The sequence below is a fragment of the Semicossyphus pulcher genome, unplaced genomic scaffold (genome assembly GCF_022749685.1).
Source record: "Semicossyphus pulcher isolate SPU_LCO1_2020_fin unplaced genomic scaffold, fSemPul1.0.p SCAF_9, whole genome shotgun sequence".
Taxonomy (NCBI): Eukaryota; Metazoa; Chordata; class Actinopteri; order Labriformes; family Labridae; genus Semicossyphus; species Semicossyphus pulcher.
In genome coordinates, this window is record NW_027211770.1 from 1,271,306 (window position 1) to 1,293,858 (window position 22,553).

The 22,553-nt window shown below is 39.2% G+C and overlaps 1 protein-coding gene across 2 annotated transcripts in view; it reads right to left on the minus strand.

Moving 5' to 3' along the window:
* Positions 1 to 22,553, minus strand: part of ncalda (neurocalcin delta a) — a 73,910-nt gene that overhangs the window by 6,200 nt on the left and 45,157 nt on the right. For both annotated transcript variants that reach the window (XM_069655578.1, XM_069655577.1), the window contains one exon: positions 6,725 to 7,137. In XM_069655578.1, coding sequence (XP_069511679.1) covers positions 6,725 to 7,102 — 378 coding nt within the window. In that variant the 5' untranslated portion in view covers positions 7,103 to 7,137. The remainder of the gene's footprint in view (positions 1 to 6,724; positions 7,138 to 22,553) is intronic.

The window sequence follows — 22,553 nt, forward strand, 5'->3', positions numbered from 1 at the left end:
CCAGAGTAGAAGAAGATACACTACCAGTCAAATGTTTGGACACATTTTCTCATACAAGTGAATGGGAAAGTGTGTCCAAACTTTTGACTGGTAGTGTATATTTTATTAGTAAGAGTAGAGTGAGAGCAGTTAAATTAGAATCTAATGCTTTTTTATTCAAATTTTAACCAATGGTTGTTGCACATTTAGAATTGACTATATAAAGTTATAGATATGTTTAAACCATGTTTTAGTTTTAAATTGATGCATCCAAATGAAATTGGTTGACTTTTTATTTTCATACTTATGGACTCTGGCTTTGTAATAATTTGCAAGAAGGCAGTCAAGATTTCTCTACGTATATGTTTGGTTTACACATGTTAACTTCTTTTTGCTGCTATTTTGGACAGGTTGATTTTGTGATAGACATAATGAATCTCAAGAGATTTTCTGATTGCATTAAGATTATTTAGGTTAAATAAAAATAAGAATTAAAACTCCTGAGGAACTGTAATTAACATACATTCAGTCATATAGCCACAAGTAAATATAAAAGGAAGCTAATAATCTATGAACCTGATGTACACACACATGATGGAAATGTCTCCTTTTGCTGTTCTTACCATGCTGATGCTTAGAAAATGTTTAGCAATACTTTTCTTCTCTTAGCTTCTATTCAGCTGAATGAAGGAATGAAGTAAACATTAATTCAAGTGAGTTAAGAAGAGAAAATATTCCAATTTGCTAACCTTGAATGCCTTCATAATGAACATTTTATGCATATCAAATGAACCCTTAAAGTCAAGTTATGTAACCTGCTCCCGTGATTTTTAATCCACTGATATAAGCAACCTTTGTTCTTCTGTCACAGACAATAGACAAACACAGGTGAGTCAATATAACTCCTATTCACAATGCTTACAGCCAGTCAGATGAAAAATTTGTTTCACCGGTTCTGTGGTTGCATTTTGGTGGTTAAGCTAGGGAGTGGTGCAGACAAAAATATGCACATGCACAATACCTCACAAACTATTTATCAGTGTTGTGTCTCCTCTGCTCTCTGTTGCATTGCAGGCAGTTTGGCAGTAAACAGTGAAATCACAGCCCACTCTCTCTGTCTCTAATAAGGAGGCGGATTTGAGGGGAATGGGAGCTGACATGTGAACAGAGGAGGGCTGATTGTGATTACAGTGAGTGCACTGAGGGCTTTAAATAGGTGCTGGTTATGCCTTCTATTCCACAGTAGCAGGGCGACTCGGCTCCTGGGTCGCAGTGCAGCTGAGGAACAAGAAGCAGCCTCAGTTATTATCAGTCTTCATTTTAGTTTAGAGTACGCTCTGTTATTAATCAAAATGCTTCAAACTACTGTGAGTGTAAAAGACATTTAACCAATATTACATGGCGGGGATTTAGCTGCTGGTCTAATCCAGAGCAAGCCAGTGCAATACATTTCTAAATCCCCAAATTACAAGCAACCAATATGAAGTGAAATGATCCACAGCATATAGTGCTCTAAATATTCCTGACCAGACATGGTGCTGTAGAAGCTGTTAGGGCTCTTTCATTACCATAAACTCACACACTGTTGGATTATTTTGACTTGATCCCACGTACAAATACTCACTATAGAAGACTAGACTAGAGGACAAGTTTCCAAAGATTCTTTCAGTGTACATGCATGGGTTTCTTAGTTAGCCAAGTTAACACAATAGGAAGCAAAAAGTGCAATTAAAAACCAACGTTTAAATATTTGTTTTACGGAATCAAAATCAAATCAGATTTGTTTTGAAGATGTCAGACAATTGAGTATTCTTTTAATTAGTCCAATACCACATATGACTTGAAATAGCAAAGAAAAAACAGGTGCCAGCGGTTCTGTGAATTGATTCAGGCTTTAAAAATAATGATCTATTTGTGACTGTTCTATCCTCTGACAATGTATTAGCCTCTGGGGCTTACACCAAATATGTCCATCGAGCCAGTGGATATCCTGATAACTGATATTGGATATACAAGCCAAGACTTCCTTTTTTTATCTCAGGTGGACAATGTTAACAGTCTGTTTACCAACTTATTGCCAATCTGTATGACCACTTTTCCTTTCCTGCAAATTACCTCAATGCTCAAATGTGATTGGTCAATACGTCTAGGACTACAATGCTTCCAACACCAGAATGCTTCCGACACCAAAAATGTTAGGCCTCGCCTGCAGATGCTGCATTTATATGCAATAATTTGAGGAGACTAGAGTTACACAGACAGCTAGGGAAGTCAGAAACAATTGAGATACCTATAAACACATTTAGTGTTATCATGGTATTTGATTACAGTTAAATAATGTAGAACAACACCAGCCTTATCCTCTTACACAGTCAGTCTCCAGAAAGCACATCTGAGGTGGTTAAAATATCCTGTAAAACCTTAAGCTTTGTCTTAATTTGCTGTGGCTTTCTCTCTTTTTTCTTCACACATGACACCACCCCCATCCTTTCTTGATTATTGTCTATCTCTATCTCCTCTCTCGCCTCCCACTAAGGATTTTCTTCATTTCTCTCACAATTTTTAACAATTGACAACCCCCTTGACATTGCCTTTTCTTCTTTGTCAGCTAACCTCTCCTTTGTCTGTAACACAGGTATATAGACAGTCTTCACTAAGCTTCAGAAGCAGCATCCATTTTATAGCCTGAATACCACAAGAAAAAAAAAGACAGATCTTTCATACAAGTTCAGCAGGGATCTTTCAGACAAGAACACAACATCGTCTCCTGTGGTGCCGGAAACAGCCTGAGTCACGGTTAAGTGAGGACGGATAGAGGGAAAAAGCACATAGACTCTGAGCCACAGCTGTGGACTACTACCTTGCCACTTATGAATGAGAGTGAAAAGGAAAGCATCATTATATAAATGTTATTACCTTTCCTCTACACCTTCCCCATATCTTGCAATGCAGAGGGAGTCCGAAACAGACAGGCAGTGTTTAAAGTAATCATCTTGAAGATTAAGTCACTATCTATCGCCGAAAGAAGTAACACAATGATGATTGAGCCTGTGGTCGAATGATGAAAGCCTTTGCATTTGCAGTATTATGAACTGGGTGTCGGTGGGGACTTTTGTGGAAAAAATCACTAGGGGCGCCCAGTCAGTGACGCGTTTTTTATCACCCAGCAGTGGTTGGTCTGCCAGAGAAAACAAGAAAAGATGGATTACTACAGATACAACTTCAAAAATAAGTGAAGTGGGCTCCCGCAATTACTGTTTATCGCCATAGGTGCAACCAAAGAGAACGAAACTTCGAGAAACACCGAGATTACCACTTAAGAGAGACAAAAAAGGAAAGAGTGAGGGAGGATGTCCCCTTGTTGAGACTTATTTGCGCCAACACGGCCTGCTGACTACTGCTGAGTTGTTCATACATACGCAACAAAGCAGAGTCTCTCCTCACCCTCACAGCACAGAGAAATATGTTTCCGACGGTGGCTCTATCCGCCTGAGCAGCCTGAGCAGTAATCTATTCATCTAAACGGCTATTCTGTTCAATCTCACTAAATTACCTGTATGAATGCTCTCTCCCTCCCTTTTTGCTTATCGAGACAGCGAACTTCCCTCAGGGCCTGTCTGCTCAGCTGATAGCGCCCCTTTTCAGATGAAAGGAAGAGAGGTTGGATATCAACTATTGATGAGGGGATGAGACACTTCTATGTTTCTCCATGCATTCAGTTATGGTCATTATCTAAAGATGATTTTTTTATTATATGAAGAAAATGAGTCAGGCTGGCTGCAAGCATTTTCATTCAATTACTCCCACAGAAAGTGTAATTATGAGCATCACAAGCGTTTACACGCACCCTGCAGGAGAGACCATTAGCTTGCTGGAGTGAGCTTCAGCTCCTAGTCACTGTGGTGTACCACGCAAGTACAGGTGTGTTGTATCTAATCTGGACTACCTGAAGAAAAACCCAGGGATGCATAGATATATATATTGGGATGATTATAATTTTGGGTTGCAGATATGTTGGATGACTTGCAATCCTACATATATATGAACTAAATCAATGGGGTTGAGCTATAGAAGCAGTCTAATTGTTGATTCTGATGCCAAATGTGGCTGCTCTCCTACAGCAGAGGCTAATATAACTACTTCCTCCTCTGTTTTTTGGATCTGTGCATGCTCGTTTCTCTCTCGGGCAGTTGAACAGAGTGAGACGTGTACCCTTATCCTGCCCACTCTGCACTCAGACACAGAGCTCAGCGGCTTGCTGTTTTACATTTTGCGTGTCCAGTCTGCCTTACATTAGACACAAAACCTTTTTGGGTACTCAGCTGCAGACTTTACTCAAACACTTTGAGCTCAGCCATTAGTTGAACTTTCGCTGTAACTCGCAGAAGTCAGCGTACCTGAAAACTTTTCTCTTCGGCCTGCTCTCTCTCTGCAGAGGCGGTTGGCTTTGAACCAGGACGGTCAAACAGCCAAATGCATAAAGGGAGGAGATAGAGGTGAAAATAGATGAATACTGTGTGTATGTATGAATTCCTCTCCATGTGTCTGGTGCTCTTTCTTAAACTGCCCCTTAGCAACGATGACTGACACGGTCTAATCTAATGAGAAAGCACAGACCTACTGCTTCTACATTTCAAAAGCTCAGATCAAATTTAAGTTAGAACTGAAAAGCTGTTTTTAATGTGCATGATGGAAATGAAGAACCTTAACAAACTACAGCTACTTACAAACTGCCACCTACAGCACAGAGTAATTGGCTAAACAATACACACACACACACACACACACACACACACACACACACACACACACACACACACACACACATACACACACACACACACACACACACACACACACACACACACACACACACACACACACACACACACACACACACCCTTTCCACACTGTTGTCCTCTTATTCACTTCACAAACTGATGAGCCCCAGAGACAGCCAGACATGAGCGTGTGAGTCATACTTTCTTTTGAACAAGACCACCCTTTAATGGAAAGTGGGCAGCAGGTTTACGTAGTCAGAATGTATCAACAAGTAGCAGGCTATGTCACTGCCGTCTTGAGGTAGGGAGGCTAATATAACCTTGAAGCGTGGGCACATGTGATCCATTACATATTCATATTTCCAAAGATTGGCTTCATTACCTTACTCTCTGGCAAATACACCTATACCATCAGCGCTTTAGGTTTAGAGTCATCGCCTCCCTCACAGATTCCGACAAACTCCAACAAGTCAAACAACTCCTGGATGTAGGGATAGAAATGCAAAGGACCCGCAGCGCACCCCTGTCCCTCTGCAGCAGGGGGACAAAATACAATAAAAATAAATTAGCCTGAAGGTCCTGTCAGGGAGTCCTTCCTAATCTTAACAGCTACTGGCCAACTTTGGCAGCGTTAAAACAAACTAAGTAGGCTTAAAAATGTGCTCATTCTAGAAATAGACAGAACATGCACAAATAAACACCATAGTACAGGACTTAGGTGGGGGGCTAGTGGCGTAATGGATAACGCGTCACTACGCCACTATGGATTATAAGATTCTAGGTTCAACTCCTGGCTGGATCGTTGCTTATTTTTCTTGCACACCCAGCGGTGCCTCAGGAAGTCCCTGAGGGTCATCAAGGACACAACACACCCTCACAACAGCCGGTTCTCCCTGCTGCCCTCAGGCCTGAAGGCACACACCAGCAGACTGAGGGGCAGCTTCTTCCACCAGGCCATCAGACATTTCAATAAATAAAACAACACAAGTGCAATTCAACCCCCTGTGCAACACCTTCACGAGAATGTGCAATACTTCTCTCTTGAATGTATACAGTCCTCTGCCTTACATGTAAATAATTTTGCCTTATAACATATACACTAGAAAAATGTAAATATTTCTCAAATATCCTTATCATTATCATTACTTTTATTTTATGTTACTGTTTTGTTACTGCTTTCTTATTTTATTATTATTATTATTTTTTAAATTCTATTTTATGTCTCTATATTTAATATTTTACCCTTTATAATCAGAGCGTCCCAGCATAAGTATTTCACATGATTGTACTTGTATAACCGGAGTGACAATATACATCTTGAATCATGAATCTTAATACAGTCCCAATACAGACCTCAAGCTCAACTTTAAAAAACTCTAAAGGAGAAACATATACAGTAAAATGTAGATGTATTAGCAGACATGTATTACACTAGGCCTTAGTTCTATTTGTGGCACTAAAATTGTGCAGTGGATGAAAATCTACAATAAGACTAGAAGCCTGTTAATGGAGTAAGGCTAATCACTTCCTGTTTCCAAAACTTCTTATAATGTCAGGAAAGGAACATTTCATAACATAACATGTTACACTTATGTTATCAGAATCAGAATTACAATCAGAATCAGGTTTTTTGCCAAGTAGGTTTACACATACAAGGAATTTGTTTTGGTGGTTTTGGTGCAGAAATATTAACACAGAACTAAAAAAAAAATAAGTAAAAGTTATGTTAGTTTGTAAATGAATAGAGTGTGTAAATGTGCGCACATCTACGCAGCACAGAGATAGATATGAATTCAGAACAGATATCTCATAGTCACAGCCCACACTTGAAGCCATGTCGTCTTGTTTCTGCATGTTTCTGTATTTCAGACACTGCGATCTTTAGTTATACATGAGCTGTTTGACATTTTTTGTGCATAGACACATTGAGTGTGATGTGTTGATCTGCCTCCATACACACTCACCTGAACAATCTCAAGCATCTCAGCTTTACTGATGTAGCCATTTCCATCCAGGTCGTACATACTGAAGGCCCATTTCAGCTTCTGCTCTAGCTTGCCACGTGACGTCACACTGAGTGCAATGATAAACTCCCGGAAGTCTATTGTTCCATCTCCATTAGCATCAAATGTGCGAAAGACATGTTCGGCGAACTTTGACGCGTCTCCGTATGGGAAGAAGTTACCGTAGATCTTCTTGAACTCCTCCATTGAGAGGTTCCCGCTGGGGCAGTCCCTCAGGAAGCCCTTGTACCACTCCTGGATCTCATGCTCTGTAAAGTCAGTGCTCTCCAGGAGGTCCTGCATCACCTCTGGACGGAGCTTGCTGTTCTGCTTCCCCATGTTTGGTGGTTCCGTCAATCACTCGGCACACACAGCTGGGAGAGAGAGGGAGAGGTTTGGTTTTAGAGTGAGATAACATCAGTAGACCATTTAAAGTGTGATACCGTGTTCTAATGATTTATGGAATTTACGGGCTGCTGTTTCTCATTGCAAATACATGTGTCAACTTAGCTCGCTCTAGCTGACAGATGTCTATCATTGTGAGGTGTGGAAGTAACACAAGTTCTGTAGATGCAAGAAATATTTCTTACAAAATTACCTCTAAAATGATTTTTTTTGTTAACAGCAAGTTACTATTTCGAAGTACCCTCCTCAATATGAGCATGCATTTATTGCTTTATTACTGGTAAAATGGTTCACATCCCCAGCCCCAAAATAATAACTGCTAAAGTTAACTGTGTCATTATCATGTTTTCTACAGCTGGTCCTTTGAAAAAGAAGGTGATTTAAATTAGTTGTGTTAATTTGCCTATGGAATTGTATTTTACTTTAATAGGGTACCTCTGCAATTGTTTCCATTGTAATCTTGTAATTTTAATCCTGTGAATGTATCATCTGAATAAATGGACTGTACTTATATAGCGCTTTTCTAGTCTTTGAGACCACTCAAAGCTGCTTTTACACTACATATCACATTCACCCATTCACACACACATTCATACACTGATGCTACCAAAGTGCCCAACTGTCAATCAGTCATTCATACAGCAATTTGGGGTTCAGTGTCTTGCCCAAGGACACCTTCTGATTGAAAGACGACCGACTCTACCACTGAGCCACCATAAGCCCTAAGCCAAAGACAGCTGCTGTGTCCTCAAGTGACTTTACTGAGGTATCAACCAAAAATGTAAGCAAACCTTCTTTTCAGACTTCATCAGGATTAAAATCACTCCCTTTTTACAGACTATCAGAACTTTCGATGGAAAACAGCACTGTGTACTCCGAGTACACACAGCACCATATGCACATCATGGGTTCAATTAGTCTATAAAATCTCTACACACACTCTTTTACCGTAGCAACACTGGAAGAAAGCTGGTGCAGTCAAAGGGCGATAAATAAAGATAGAAGAAGAAGATATACTTTATTAATCTCAGAGGGGATATTCAATCTTTTAACTCTGTTTTCACAAACAGATAAGCTGAGCTGTTAAAAAACATCTTTCAGATTCATAAGCAGGAACTGGCTCATCAGGGTTTGTGCTGTTGATCTTTATGAACAGCTTTATAATCCCTATTTGCAGTCTGTTTAAATGTAAAGTGAGGAATATCACATTTGCTTAAAATAGGAATGATGATGAGTCATCGTCTACATGCAGCTGATTGAGTTTGAGCTGAAGAGTGCATGTTTGCTAGCTGGAGAGATAGTGTTATAATAAGATGACTGGCACAAAGGTCATTAAACACCTCAATGAACAGCCCTTAAATTGTTCATTTAATGAATTCACATGTTGAACTTGACACTATTATACGTTTAATTGATAATGTAACGTATAGTAAAGTATATTGATAATCTTTTTGAGACTCAGAGTTCAATGAATCATTTATTATCAACAGTAAAATACCAAGGGTGTATTTAAGGTTGCCACAGTCTTTATTTCACAGTGCTATTTGCTTTCAAGTGACAGTTTTATTTTATTTATTATTTATTCTTACATTACAAAGGCTTCACGACTGGTGATTTGTAAAAAAAATAAAAATAAAAACCATCAACAAAGAATTATGTCAGTAATGGTTAAACAGCATTAAAATATATTAAAATATATTATCACATTTTTCATTCGAATGCATTTCACTTTGTGCATTTACCTGCACAGTATGTCAGTTACTCAAATAAGAAGACAAATAAATTGTCAAATGTGCCAAATTTTCACTAATGGCAAACTAAAGCTGATGCCTTGTTGTTAGCCCTTCAGTCAGTTTCTGAAGTTAACAGCCTGATGTATAATATTATAATTTTGTATGATTTTTTTATCCCATAAAAATCTTGTTAAGTTACTTATTTTCTTGACTATCTTGGGTGTCCATAAAAAAGATGTCTCCAGTAGCAAGGATAATAGATACTTAGACAGACGTGGCAGCAGAGACAGCAAGGGACAAAATGGGAAAGAGCAACAGTGAGTCTGTTTTCTATCTACTCTTATGATGACACAAACAGGAAGTGCCTGCTCCTAGTCTCAATGAGATTATGCTTGCAGTACAGTAACTATATTCTCCTTGTGACTGTGAATTTCGATATATTCTCCTACTTTTGTGTGTCTTTTACTTTTGTGTGTTAGTCTTTATCAAATCAAGATACAATTTTAAGAACCAAACATGTATGAGTGGACAACAGCTGCATTTCCCCAACACAGATCAAGCTTTGTATGGTTTTATGGTTTTAATGTTGACATCATATACTTTTTGGTATATTTCTGTTTTATTTTTTTATGTTGTGAAATTTCTAATTTTACATTTTACAATTTTCATGCCAAAAAAAAGCCTTTGTTCTGAAGTGAATTAAAAAAGTTGAACCTTGTATTTCCGTGAGGGATGCACAATAATGGATTTTTGCCAGTATTAGATAAGCTTATAGTTTTGCAAAAATGCAGAGGGATTTACATATTGTTATGTAGTGATTGCTCACAGGCACATGCTGGCATAAGACTAAAAACTTTTCAAAGTCTTCACATTCAATGGTTCTCAAGCGGTCTAGCCTCAGGACTCACCACCACCTCCTTAATAGCAATTTGTGACCCAAATTTCAGACATTTTTCAGTTTAATGTTCAACCAAAATGACCAGCAAGGGAGAACCACGGTCTTACATTACATGTAAATCATGCCATATTTATTTGTATGTAACACTTCTAGAGGTAGATAACCCAACCTCTGTGTCAAAATGTGTAGTTAATATGTTCATCAGCTCGCAGTGCATGAGCATAATTAAAGCATTGAAAACGTCATCAGCCTGTTGCATCATCTCAAGTTTTCAGTGACAAGGATGCTGATAAAGTGCTGTTGTTATCGTGCATGAGATGTCCTGTTCACCTCACCTAACATCTGTGGTAATGACCTTTTTGTGCACTCTAAACCACCTGGCAAGGTCCTTGGGAGAGGGTAACCAACAGTGTCTAGTTAACCACTACTGTAAGATCTCATACTGGCATGTACAAAAAAAACCCCAGACCTTCTGCACTCAAGGTGCAACCAAGGCTATGACTGAGTGAAGTGTCCACAATGTAAGCAGGATATTTGAGAAGTGGTAACGTCTAGAGTTAAGAGTTTTAAACTATCTACTTCTTAAGATTGATAGAAAAGCTTAAGCTTCCACATTGGCCTAAAACACAGTAAAATAATCAGCCAAGTAGATAATATTACACAAGAGCTTCTGCCTCTCTTTGGTAGACATGAGGATTAAAAAGGCTCTGATGTCTGGTGAGAAAAAAATCATAGTCAAGGGGAATAATCATGAATGAATAGAAGAGTGGTTGTATTTATCTCACTCTCCTTTGTTGTCTTCTATCACAGACCTATCCTTGCACAAACACAGTGAGCACAGATGAAAATGCTTTACATTGTAACAGCAGCATATTGAAAACTGGGAAAGAGAGATAACAAGGGAGTGGATTCAACTGGCTACACCGAAATCAATAAAACAGACAACATGGAAACTGGAATCCAGAAGGGAAAACAAAGGCTCTCAAGGCCCTGTTGATATTAAGCCCCATATTTAAACTACACGTGGCAAGATGCTTATTGTAAACCTAAAGCTATACCTGGGAAGTTGACACAGGAGGAAGTTGACACAAAAGCATCATCAAAGTTATTACAAATTCATCCTGCGGAGGACATGGACTTATGTGCTAAACTTCATGACAATCCATCCTGTAGCTTTCAAGACAATTCCCCTAAAACCACAGATGTCAACGTCATGGTGGTGCTAGTGAAAACACATTTGATTCATCCTCAGAGGACCACGAAGGAATGCACAAAATTCCTTGGAAATCAATGCCATATTTGTTTAGATATTTTTAGTCTGCAAAGGCTTAAAAGAGTTGGACCAATCAATCAACAATACCATCCATAGAGCCATGTAACTATAATGGATAAAAAGCACAAACGCGTTGCAACCTACATGTGTAGGCACAGCTTGGTCAGAATAAAATACACAGGTTGTAGTCTCTAATGTACTTCCTTTGCCTGTCCATGCTCTGTACAGTGTATCATGTACAACATTCACAGGAAAGATATAATACAAGAGAATGTCTTTCTCTGTTCCTCTGCAGGTTGTCCTCTAAGCTGAGACAGTGCATTTAGTTTTACCTTTGATCTTTGACCACCAACCTTATCAGTGTTATAAGAATGGGACAGATAACTGAAAACATACCTAAATTGAATTACGTAGTATATACCAGGCTTGTAAAAATACATTACACCCCCCACTCCAAAAATGTTTTGCCACAAGCACTATTTATTTTAAAGCCCTCTGTCCTATGTTGGCAGGAGGACGGCACATGTGAGGGTTTGATGGAGAAAGTTTAAAAACTGACTTCATATCAGTGACAACAGTGATTTATGTTTGAGGAGTAGGTCCAGCAACTGACCTCAGAGTGATTACGCTTCAGTCTGTCCACATGCTGCTCACTAATGGAATCCACAGAAACGACCCTGTCCACCGCTATAACACAAACTACCAACCACACACAGGCACACACACACACACACACACATGTTAAAAAAACTGCTGGCCCACTGTGGCTTGTCACCTGTTATGATGCACTCTATTTCCAGTCTTCATATAAACCTCACAGACACACACACGCAGACACACACAGACACACACACAAACACATGCGCGCGAGCACGCACACACACACAACTACAGTAATGAAACCACTCTGCTGCTGCTGCTGGTGACATGCTCAGCCAACATAAGTGTGAGGACATGGATTTTTTTCAGCTGCTGTTCTGTATGTGTGTAATTGAAACTCTATTCTTGTGAGAACCAGTTTAAATATGATGTATGATATGATGATAACATGTTTGGAATTAGTCATTTAATTTTAAGATTTAATGTAATTTCGCTTTGTGTTCGAGATAATGAGATAAATGTAGTCAGATGAAGGCAGAAACATGGACAGACATATGTCTGTTTGTTTTTGTGAGGAAGTGTTGACAAGAGAACAAGAGTTTGTGTATTTACATTCCTGTCTGTTTGAGACTGACAGTGGCTGACATTGAAATGAGTAGGCACTGGTGAGTGACATAAAAGGTTTCTGTGCCTAAAGCTGCTTTAGTGTGTCAGATATGTATATCAGAATGTCAGATAAAGTCAGAAAGAGCAGCCTCACAGTTGGGCAGCGGCTGGTAGACCTAAACATACTCTCAACTTTCCAGAAACTGGCAACTGATGATTTTAGAAGACGAGAGCAGGACAGTAAATTTGGTTGAGGCCAACAGAGAATATCCGCAATGGTTACAACAAACAATGGCGTCCAAAGTTCAAATATTTTTGGTGAACCCTGAAGGTGAATTGTGGGGCAAAAGCACAACGCTGTAAAGGAAAGAGGAGCACTGAACGTGACAGCATGTAGTGTGGTACAATTATAATTGTATCTCCATTATCTTGTTTTCATTAACCTTGGAAGTAAAATCTTAACCAAAATTAAAATTCCATTAATCACCGAGCTCCAACTCCCGCTATGTTTCAGTGAAACCGCAGCTTTTTAATGAGGAATCAAAGATGGTTATTTACAGTTCAAAGTGGTTGCAATATATAAATGAACATTTTCTGTTAAATATCTAACATAAAAAGACTTTGTGTCTACGGTCATCAAAGCAGTGTTGTGGGTCTGTAGTTAGGCACATTTGTGCTTTGAGCTGAATGTTAGCCTCATGTTAACCCTGAACTATCTGCAGAGGTCTCCTACTCTCAAAAATAAACAGACCTGGTGATTAAAACCAAAATAAAACCCTGACTAAAGTAGTTAAACATCTTTTTCAGCCGACATGATATGAAAAGGGGACTGCAAATGAGCTGCTTATTCTCAGCTTTTTTGTCAGCTTGTTTTAAGGTTAGGATTTCTTTACTGTTTATCATTCACAAGGTTTTTACCAGCAGCCCAACCATCCAACCTCCTCTTTCAAACAAATAGACCTGGTGAATAAAACCCATGAAAATAAAGCAGCTTCATATAAAAAAATCAGGGCTTCTCCGACGCTCTTCGGCAGGTCCTAGGGGGCTGTGAGCTGAGTTCAGTTATCTGGTTAAAATGATTTAGTTATAATTGACGGTGACCAGACTTATACCATGAAGAGAGTAGTCGGCTGGAAGTGTTTGACTGGTCTGCAGGCTTTACCGGTCACATGTAAAACGTGTCTCAAGCAGGGTGATACAGGACTTTGGTGTGGTGCTGAACTGAACAAAAAGGAATGACAATTCTAGGCTTCGTATTTAACAGCAAACTATGAATCAATTGATACAATTCTGGGCCATGAACAGTTGAAGTTTACCCATTTGTTTAACTATGTTTGTTCATAATCCTAGACCAGTTTTGTTGCACCACATCAAATATAAGTTTTACTTCAGAAAAAGGTAAGACGATATTAGCTTTACAATGTTATTAGTCAATGTTTGTGCAAAGCAGTGTGTCTAATGTCTAAAGCAGGCAGAACCTTAAACTTCTTTCGTCCCTCAGATTTCATCTCTTGAAGCTTACGAACCATTTGGATTCTGAAAACAGTCAAATCACTCCAACAAAATGGATTTGTATTTGAACAGGACACATTGTTCAGGCTCAAATTGTGCCTGGGCATAGCTCTCTCTCTCTCTCTCTCACACACACGCGCAAACACACGCACAAACACATGCACACACACATGCACACACACACACACACACACACACACACACACACACACACACACACACACACACACACACACACACACACACACACACACAGAGCGGTTAAGCTTCTCCACGATGCAAGGCTTTAAAAACTGGACTGTTTAAATGCTATTTATTAAGCAGCTCTCATACAATGAAATGGGAAAGGTATGGAGAAATAGAGAGGGGATATTTTCCGTACCTTACATAGCTCCATTACAACCATCTCAACAGCTTGTTTTATATTCCCTTTTTTATCATCTTCATACTCTTCAGCTGTCCATCATCAATCCCACTGTCAACAGATCTCATTCATAAACTCCTCATCCTCTCTTCCACCATGCCCGCACTTTATGTTAATGCTCCTCATCCTCTGCTGAATCTCATCCTACACATTAACAATTCACTCTCTTATGAAGCAATTTCACTGCAGTTACCATAGTAACATTCGGCAAAATCTCACAGCCATTGATGAGCTGTCTGGCTGAGTGTGCCGCATTCGCTTGGGTACACACACTGCTAGGACTTGAATACACAGAATCAGTGACTGCAGGATGGGTGTGTGTATTAGTGTGTAAGCCTATAGGTGGTTGTGTAGGTGCAGGTATTGGAGGTTAGTAGCAAGTAGCAAATGTGAACAACAATGGTAAAAACTCAAAGGCATTAAAAACATCCTCATATTAAACAGGCAGTCAAGTAAACCCAATAAATTCTAATCATTAGTGTATTGACTAATAGCAAAGCAAAAATGTTGATATGTGTGGCTCTGTGTGATCTAGTGTATTGAATATATGTTTCAATATGTTAAGATCTTCTTTAAAACATTACTATGTATTATTATTGTATCATAGTATTTGTCTACTCTGCATTGTATCCACAGCAGGCTACTGATTGTGTTTTATGTTGCTTAGCAACATGTGATTGTTTCAAGAGATAGGATGGGGGAGGCGAACTGCCACATTATTTCTCCATTTAATGCTGCAGTGATTTTTCCATTACAACATAACTGTTGCATTAAAGCAGCCTGGATGTGTGGATGCAATAATAAATAAGTTAAACTTCAACATCAGACTTTCTAAGGTTATAGCGTTGAAGCTACTTTCACAATGATTCTAAACAAACTGGCTGCATCGCATTTACACATTATAAAGCTGAGCTAGGCAACTTTTGAAAAAAAAAAAAAACATACCCAGCAAGAGTAGGCTATATTTTCTGTATCCAACCGGATAAATGTCAAAGCCACTCCCCCAAAACACATAACCCGCTCTGCCTTACTTTCACACAGCGCATGTTTGTTATCGCCAACTACCTTTCTCTGGCATTCTTTTGCATCTAGCTCGCGGGCTTTAGTTTGTTGAGGATCCACTCAGACGTAGTACCGTGCATCAATCAATGGTCCTACTTCAGCCACATACACAGGATATGTTTCTTTTCAACAAATATGACAAAAGCTGCATTCAAAATAAAATGACTGTCTGAATCATCAATAGAGCAAAGTTTGAGATTAGTAAATAAAGCTTTATGTAAAAGCATTACACTAAGCGCTAACAATCCCTCAACCAAGAAAACAATAGGCTGCACCAGCAGGTCCCATTTCATAAAATTGCTGCTCTTTTAAAGCAAACTATAAAGGGGTAATGTCAGCAACATACCACCACACTATCACAGTCTGAAACAAACTGAAAGCAGGGGACTTACATAAGCAGAGTAACAATACAGCAAAGTGTGGTCTTAAAATGTTACACACATAACCCCTCAGTCGAAACAACAATAGGCCATAAAAGCAAGTCCCATTTCAAAAATAGAAGCTACCTAAAAATATAAGCAGAAGTGAGGCCTGCACAAATAGCACATTAGTATGACTTTAATGTGAGAATCGTTAGAGCTGGAGCTTGAACAATTAGATAATTTTGTCATATGCAAGGAGACTTTCAGCTCCCTTTCAAATGAAAGAATAGATAAAATGACTTGTTGCTTGATCCAGCTGACAGTGGGAAACCCTCCATCGGCTGTGCAGCTTGTTATAGAAAGAGTAATGAGGGCTGAAGTAAACAGTTTATGTTGGGAAAAATGTCTTTGGGACAGGAGTCAGGAACCTTGATAAGTGAGGGATAAGAATGATCCCCACTTTTTTTAAGATGGTACAGGCAAATCTGGGCACACACGTTGCTGTGCTGTGATTTTAAGTGCTAACAGGTTGGCAGACTTCAATAGTGACTCATGTTGTATGTCTCTTTATATTGTGGATGTCAATTCAAACTTAAAGTACAAAGAAAGAAGGTAACAAAGCTAATATTCTGTAACAATGTTTTTCAGTAGAAAAAGTAGCTCTAGCTTCAGTTCTGGATGCACAGGCTGATAGAAATGTGGTGCAACATGTGACAAATATCACCACCAAGTTCATGGTACCTTCCTAAAACCCAGGACATGTACATCTTACCATAATATTAACATTTGTTGAACCACAATGTGCCATTCCGCTCAAAAGATTACAGCAGCACAGCTAATGATCCAAGCTACTCCTTTATTGCTCCTTCTAGCCTTGGCTGGCTGCCCTTTCCCAAACCTACAGCTTCAGCTGTTGCAGAGGGTGAAAGGGCTCAAATTCCAGCTGCAGCAGAATCCTGTGGAGAAGGAATCTCACATGGAAGGACTGAGTGCATTTCTGAGTTGTAAGGGTTTTTAGAGTAAACAATCCAGTGAAGTGAGAAACCTTATGTCTGAAATGTAAGAGTCTTCCATATGCAAACTCTAAACTTCAGAGCCAACAAATAGCTGCATCCTTAAATCCTTTTAACTGCATTTTAAGACTTAATATGTTATGAGAACTGTTCAAATGCGGCTTACTAAAAATGTCCTGAAATTATTATGTTTTATGTATAACTTGGATATATTTACAATAAGTGTTTGCTTCAAACATGTGAAAGAAAAGGCAAACCTTTGTAATATGAAACTGGTGCAGATTCACTCTTACATTTTGACCAATTAAGCTTCCAGGTAAGTAAAGCTGTTCTTTCATGAGGACTAATCAGTCATGCATTCATATATTCTCAATGGTACTCACACTGTGTCCCTCTCACTCTGAGGTAACAATGGAGCACAACAAAGCAGTACGCACCTACAGGTGGGTCCTCTATAGTGGCTGTAAACAAGGACCGCCCCCTGTCAGTAACTTAACCCCGTGTATCCACCATGAAAACATAGCTTAGCTTAGCAGGATTCAAAGAGCCCTCAGTGAAGCCTTATTCGTTCCATCTGTGTTGTGGCCTGCTTGAACTGTGGCTCAGGGTTTGTTCTGTGTTTTACTCTCTGAGATGGACACACAAAAAATAAAACACAAAGCATTGCATGTTCAAATCAAGGTTAGAAAAGCACTGGCTTGATTTTGCTTATAAATAAAGCCAACAGCAAATAACATTTGATCTACTTCTTTGCAACATGACTATAAAGTGAGTGAAGGTAGAGTGTTTGGAAGCACTTAGTATAACAGGATGCTAATTTGTAAATTGGTGGGTAGTTTTGTGTTGTGTTAACATCAAATGTTAAGAGCAAATCGGAAATATGTCTCGATGAGGAAGCAAGATACTCTCGAAATTCCGTTTCAGCTCCACTTTAAAATAACAGCTTCAACATCTTTTTGATGGTATACTGACTTGTAATAGGGACTAGGGAACTCATTTACTTGCAGCATATACATTGGGTTGAGTAGTTAGATTCTTGTGGGAGATTTATGGAAAGACCTTTTAGGAAAAAACCACAAGGGCAAACACCTCTGATGAACTATCTCAGCAATGTATTTTTATGGACACTATGGCAGGGTGGAAGAGAACAAGGACAGTGACAGAGAAAGAGAGAAAAAAATTGAAACAAAGCCAGAGGCTGGAAAAGTGTAAATCTGAATGGCTTTTACTTGTTTGTGTAAAAGTGTATTGCATTGTAGTGAATTTTTAATGTTGCTTTAATCGAAATTCAATTGGTGATGCTACATTTTAAGTGATTCGGGATGAAACCCCCGAATAATAGAGTGTTAACCACACTGTGATGTGCAACCATTAAGAAAACATTTTGGTTTGTGGAACATAAATGAAAGAGAAAAGTAAGGAAAAGTCAAAAAAGGAGAAAGTTTCCCGGGAAAAAGGAAGGGGGAGTATTTTTCTTAGGGCAAAGCAGCAGCTTGAGACACCAGAACAACAGGCAGCAGGAACCTCAGAGACAACAGTTTGGTGCTGAGGCAGAGACACAAAGACAGACTCAGAAATTGAGATCAAAATAAGAAAGAAAATGTTGCTGACTGGAAGATGATTGTGTCTGCCTACATCCTACCGGGCCTTAAGGGACACGCCTCTGTTCTCTTTTTTCCTGTCCCAGCAGGAAAACCCGAAGACAATTCAAGCCATTCAATAGCAATTCACTACTGAAAGAACACACTGTTTGTTTAACTAGACTGATTAACAACTTATGCACCTGGTATATGCTTTTTTATGGAGACTTCCAAAACCATATTACTAGAAAAAAAAGGACTTACGCAATCAAAATTCGAAGGTACAGCACAGCCTTGGTCCCAAAGAAATCTCTAAAAGGAGAAACCTCTCCCCTCAAACTTCCTTTCAATGCTCTGACACCAAGGAGGCGAGGTGGGAAAACATTCAACAGTGAAAGCCGGCAGTAGCTTGATAGAGAGTGACCCAAGAGTGGGGCAGATGACTATGTAATATGTGGCTGTGGCTCAGTGGTAGGTCATCTTTCAATCGAAGCACAAGACTCGGAACCCCAAATTTCCCCTGAAGGCACAGTCATCGGTGTATGACTGAGGGTGAATGGTTATCTCAATTGGAGATTGGCACTTTGGCAGCTTCTGCTATCAGTGTATGAAAGGGTGACTGTGACATGTAGCTTGAAAGTGCTCGGAGTGGTCTGAAAACTAGTCAGTGCTATGTAAGTGCAGTCCATTTACCATTTACTACATGGACTAATTTTGGACACATTTCCTGGGATCTGACTCATTGACTCTTACATATTCTTTAGCTGACAATACTTGTCTAATTTCCTTCACATCAAATTAACAACAAACCTGAGACAGCAGACAAACACTGTTTGTGGTTGGGTCTGATTGATTAGCGTTGCTAGCTGGTTAGCCTGGAGCTGCCCACAGTCGATATTTTCAGCTCCTATACTTTTAAATGGCCTTCTTAGCCTTCATTAGGTTGTCATGGTAACAGACCTGACAGGAGGAGGAGGCAACCACACATTGTGCCGATTGATACAGGGAAAAAAGAGTAAACCAGTGAGAATAACAGGATGACATGCTTCCTGATTTCATAATCAACTTAAAGGTTACGTAATTTTGTATTTACGTAGCCACATTGGAGAGATCTGTGCTCACTGTGTCTGTGTTGTTACCCATGTTAGAGGTATTAAATAAGTATTATATAACATATCTAAAGATATTTCTGGCTTGCAAGCATTTGATTATCAAATGCATAAATATCTGGGATAACACTGGATTAGACAGCATCTCAGCTCGGTCACAACTATTTTGCTAGACTGAGAGTCAGCTCTGGTTACATGCCTACGTGGAATCTTTTTTTCTTCCTTTTTTCATTTCCTCTTGGTCCAAAAGAAAAAGACCCCTGCTTTGTACTTTGTTCTTTAATTTGTTTAATTCCCTGTCTGTGTTGCTCTGGTGGGTGCTCTCTGTTTGCATGGTACTGGATCATTGGACCTGGTCAATTGGCTGGATGACGAACTCCAGGGTCCCAGCAACAGAATAGAGGTCAAACTATCTTTTAGTGCAGGTACTGTTGTAGTGTGATCTAGTCCACTGGCATTGACAGCTGTAGTGTTAAGTCAGATTAGAAATGAAATCACTTATCCCTCCTGTCATTTCAGTTCCTTGCCCTACGCGTCTCCTGATTCCCTTGATTACATGCATTTATGCTAATTAATCACCTGTCCCTGTGTTTGCCAGCATTCCACCCACTTATATAAACTGCCTTGTTTCCGCTCCACTTGCTCACATAGGCTTACACAATATTACAAGCATACAGGACCAGCCTTATTAGAATGAGAAAATATAGTGCATCTGCTAATTGTGAACATGGAGTATTATAAGTTAAGTAAGTTAACTTTAAATCCAGATGATAATGCAGACAAACACCTCTGAACTTGAGTAAATACTTCTGAAGTAATCTTGTCACACTATTGTTAGGTGGTTAGCTTGAAAAGCTAATATTTGAAGCTTACTTTAAAGCAGACAAATACTGCATTTAATCTCCTTACTGGTTTTGGAGGGTGTTAACAGAACAGCATCCACAAATATCAACCTTGTTCCACCACATGCACATCCCTTAAACATGTGGAGAAACCCACATTTCTCTGCTTCCTGCCATGTCTACTTAGAGTCATTATGACTCAACAGTTAGTGTTAGGAGGAGGCTTAACTGTGTTGTGCTCAGTAACATTGTATTAATGGTTTAATGTTGCCTGCCATCTGTATGGAACACATCCGAAGTAAACATTTCACACTTCAGGCACAATGATTACTTTTCTATGGCTTTAAATGTTTAAAGCACCAACTGCTACCTTTTTTGATTATCCTTTGTTTTGAATTTTCCATAAAACTGATGACTGATCATGAAAAAGAACTGCCTCCCACTCAATCACACCTGCTAGATACAAATTACCATTAGCATTGTTAAAGATGAGGTGGGATGGCTGTAAAATGTGCCAAAGCTGAACTATAAATGATAAAAGATGTTTGCAGAGCAACTATAAGAGCAGCTGGAGAATGTAAGGTTGTTGTGAAAGAGGGCAAGGTCTACCACGTCTAGTATTGTGTGCCTTAAGAGAGAAAGAGTAGAGAGACAGAGAGTGAAAAAAGAGAAAGGGAAAGAGAAAATGTGACTCGGGCAGAGCGTGAGCCTGGAGATGCTTCTGATTGAAGAACGCCTCTGGGGATGCAACAAAGCTCGCTCTGCTTCCTGTGGTCAATGGAAAATATAGTAACAGGATGTTACATCACGGAAAATAGCAAACAGAACGGAAATTACATCACAGTGGAGGTCAGGGGTCAGGATGAATCCAGAGAACGGGGATTTGTTAAACAGTGAGAATGTTATGTCAGAATACTGGCAGCTATTAATTTCCTCTGTTGTACACAGTAGTGATAATGCAAACATAGGCCATTTTAGAATTTGTTTTGCTGCTCTCATCAAAGATTAATTTCACATTAGTGTCATTCAATCCATAAACAAGTCTGCTCACAAAAGAAGCAAAGATGGGAATACAGCAGGGTTATTCTAGACACGAAGCTATTACTGTTTTAGAAGGCACGGACCTCTCCATTGCTTCTCTGTTAACTCGGCTAGATTCGTGTTCTTGTTTTTATTTTGCAATATCTGTAGTACTATGGTAAATAGTATTGTACAATGAATGGGCAAAGGTACCTCGATTTGCCAATTATTTTTGTTGGATTGACAAAAAACAGTTATTCCTCCTGTGAAAAATGCTTTCTGAAATATATTTGGAATTAACAATATATAACAAGCATGCATACACAGAGTCATGCATGTAGGGATGGAACAGGCTAAATCAGTGATGGAACAGTTCACTATGCTCTCAGTCAATACAAAGTAAGAGTTGTAGAATAACTAAAGACTCAAGAGGAAGTATCAGTTACTGTTTAATGTAACTATTCATAGAGTATGAAAGCATGTTATAAACAGTGACAGAAAGTCCTAACACAGCATTTGTCATATCTGCGCAAAAGATATTCAAAACCAACATCAGTGAAACACAAATGTGTGTGGGCTTACAGTATTTCTGTCTGTGTTGAGAACAGCTGCCACAACAACGGACAAGCTTGCACATAACAAGGAAGAACAGTGCTGCAATATCCCCTCTCCACGATAGCATCTTCTTCAGCTCACAATAAATCCACAGCTTCAGAAGGCAATTTCCAAGCAGATATTACATTCAAGTGATTTTAAGATGACAAATTCAGTGATAGCACTCTTCACTGTTCGCCTCACATCCCCCAGTAAAGCATGCATCCTGACTGCCAAAGATCTCTGCGAGCACTGAGGAATTCTAAGTAGTTGTGTAGCTGAGATCCATCACCTCCGAGCTGCCACGCTGTCATTTGCAGCTCTCCCTTTGGGAAATAATTCACATGCGATATTTTGAATAATTCAGTATCTTCCATACTGGCGGAGAGTTCCCTCTTTGCTCCATGAGAAAGGTGGAAACAGCAAGTGCAAAATAATGTCAAGAATAATTGTACTTTTTTCAAATAAAATTCTTTAAAAATCATGTCATGTGTTCTAGTCATTTCCCAAAAAGGACCACATTTGATATCGTATTAGGATGAGTCATTTATTGATTTATGAAAGCCCTGATCTGTAATGCGTGTACAGTGACCCAGCACCAAATGTCTTGACAGTGATCATTGCATGAAACACATCAGGGCCTATGTTAGTACACTTTCTAAATCAAGCCTTTCAGACAAGGTTTGCAGGATGATTCTTTATAATAATTTTGACCAAAGTGTGTAAAGCCACAAACATACCTTGGAATTGCTGCAAT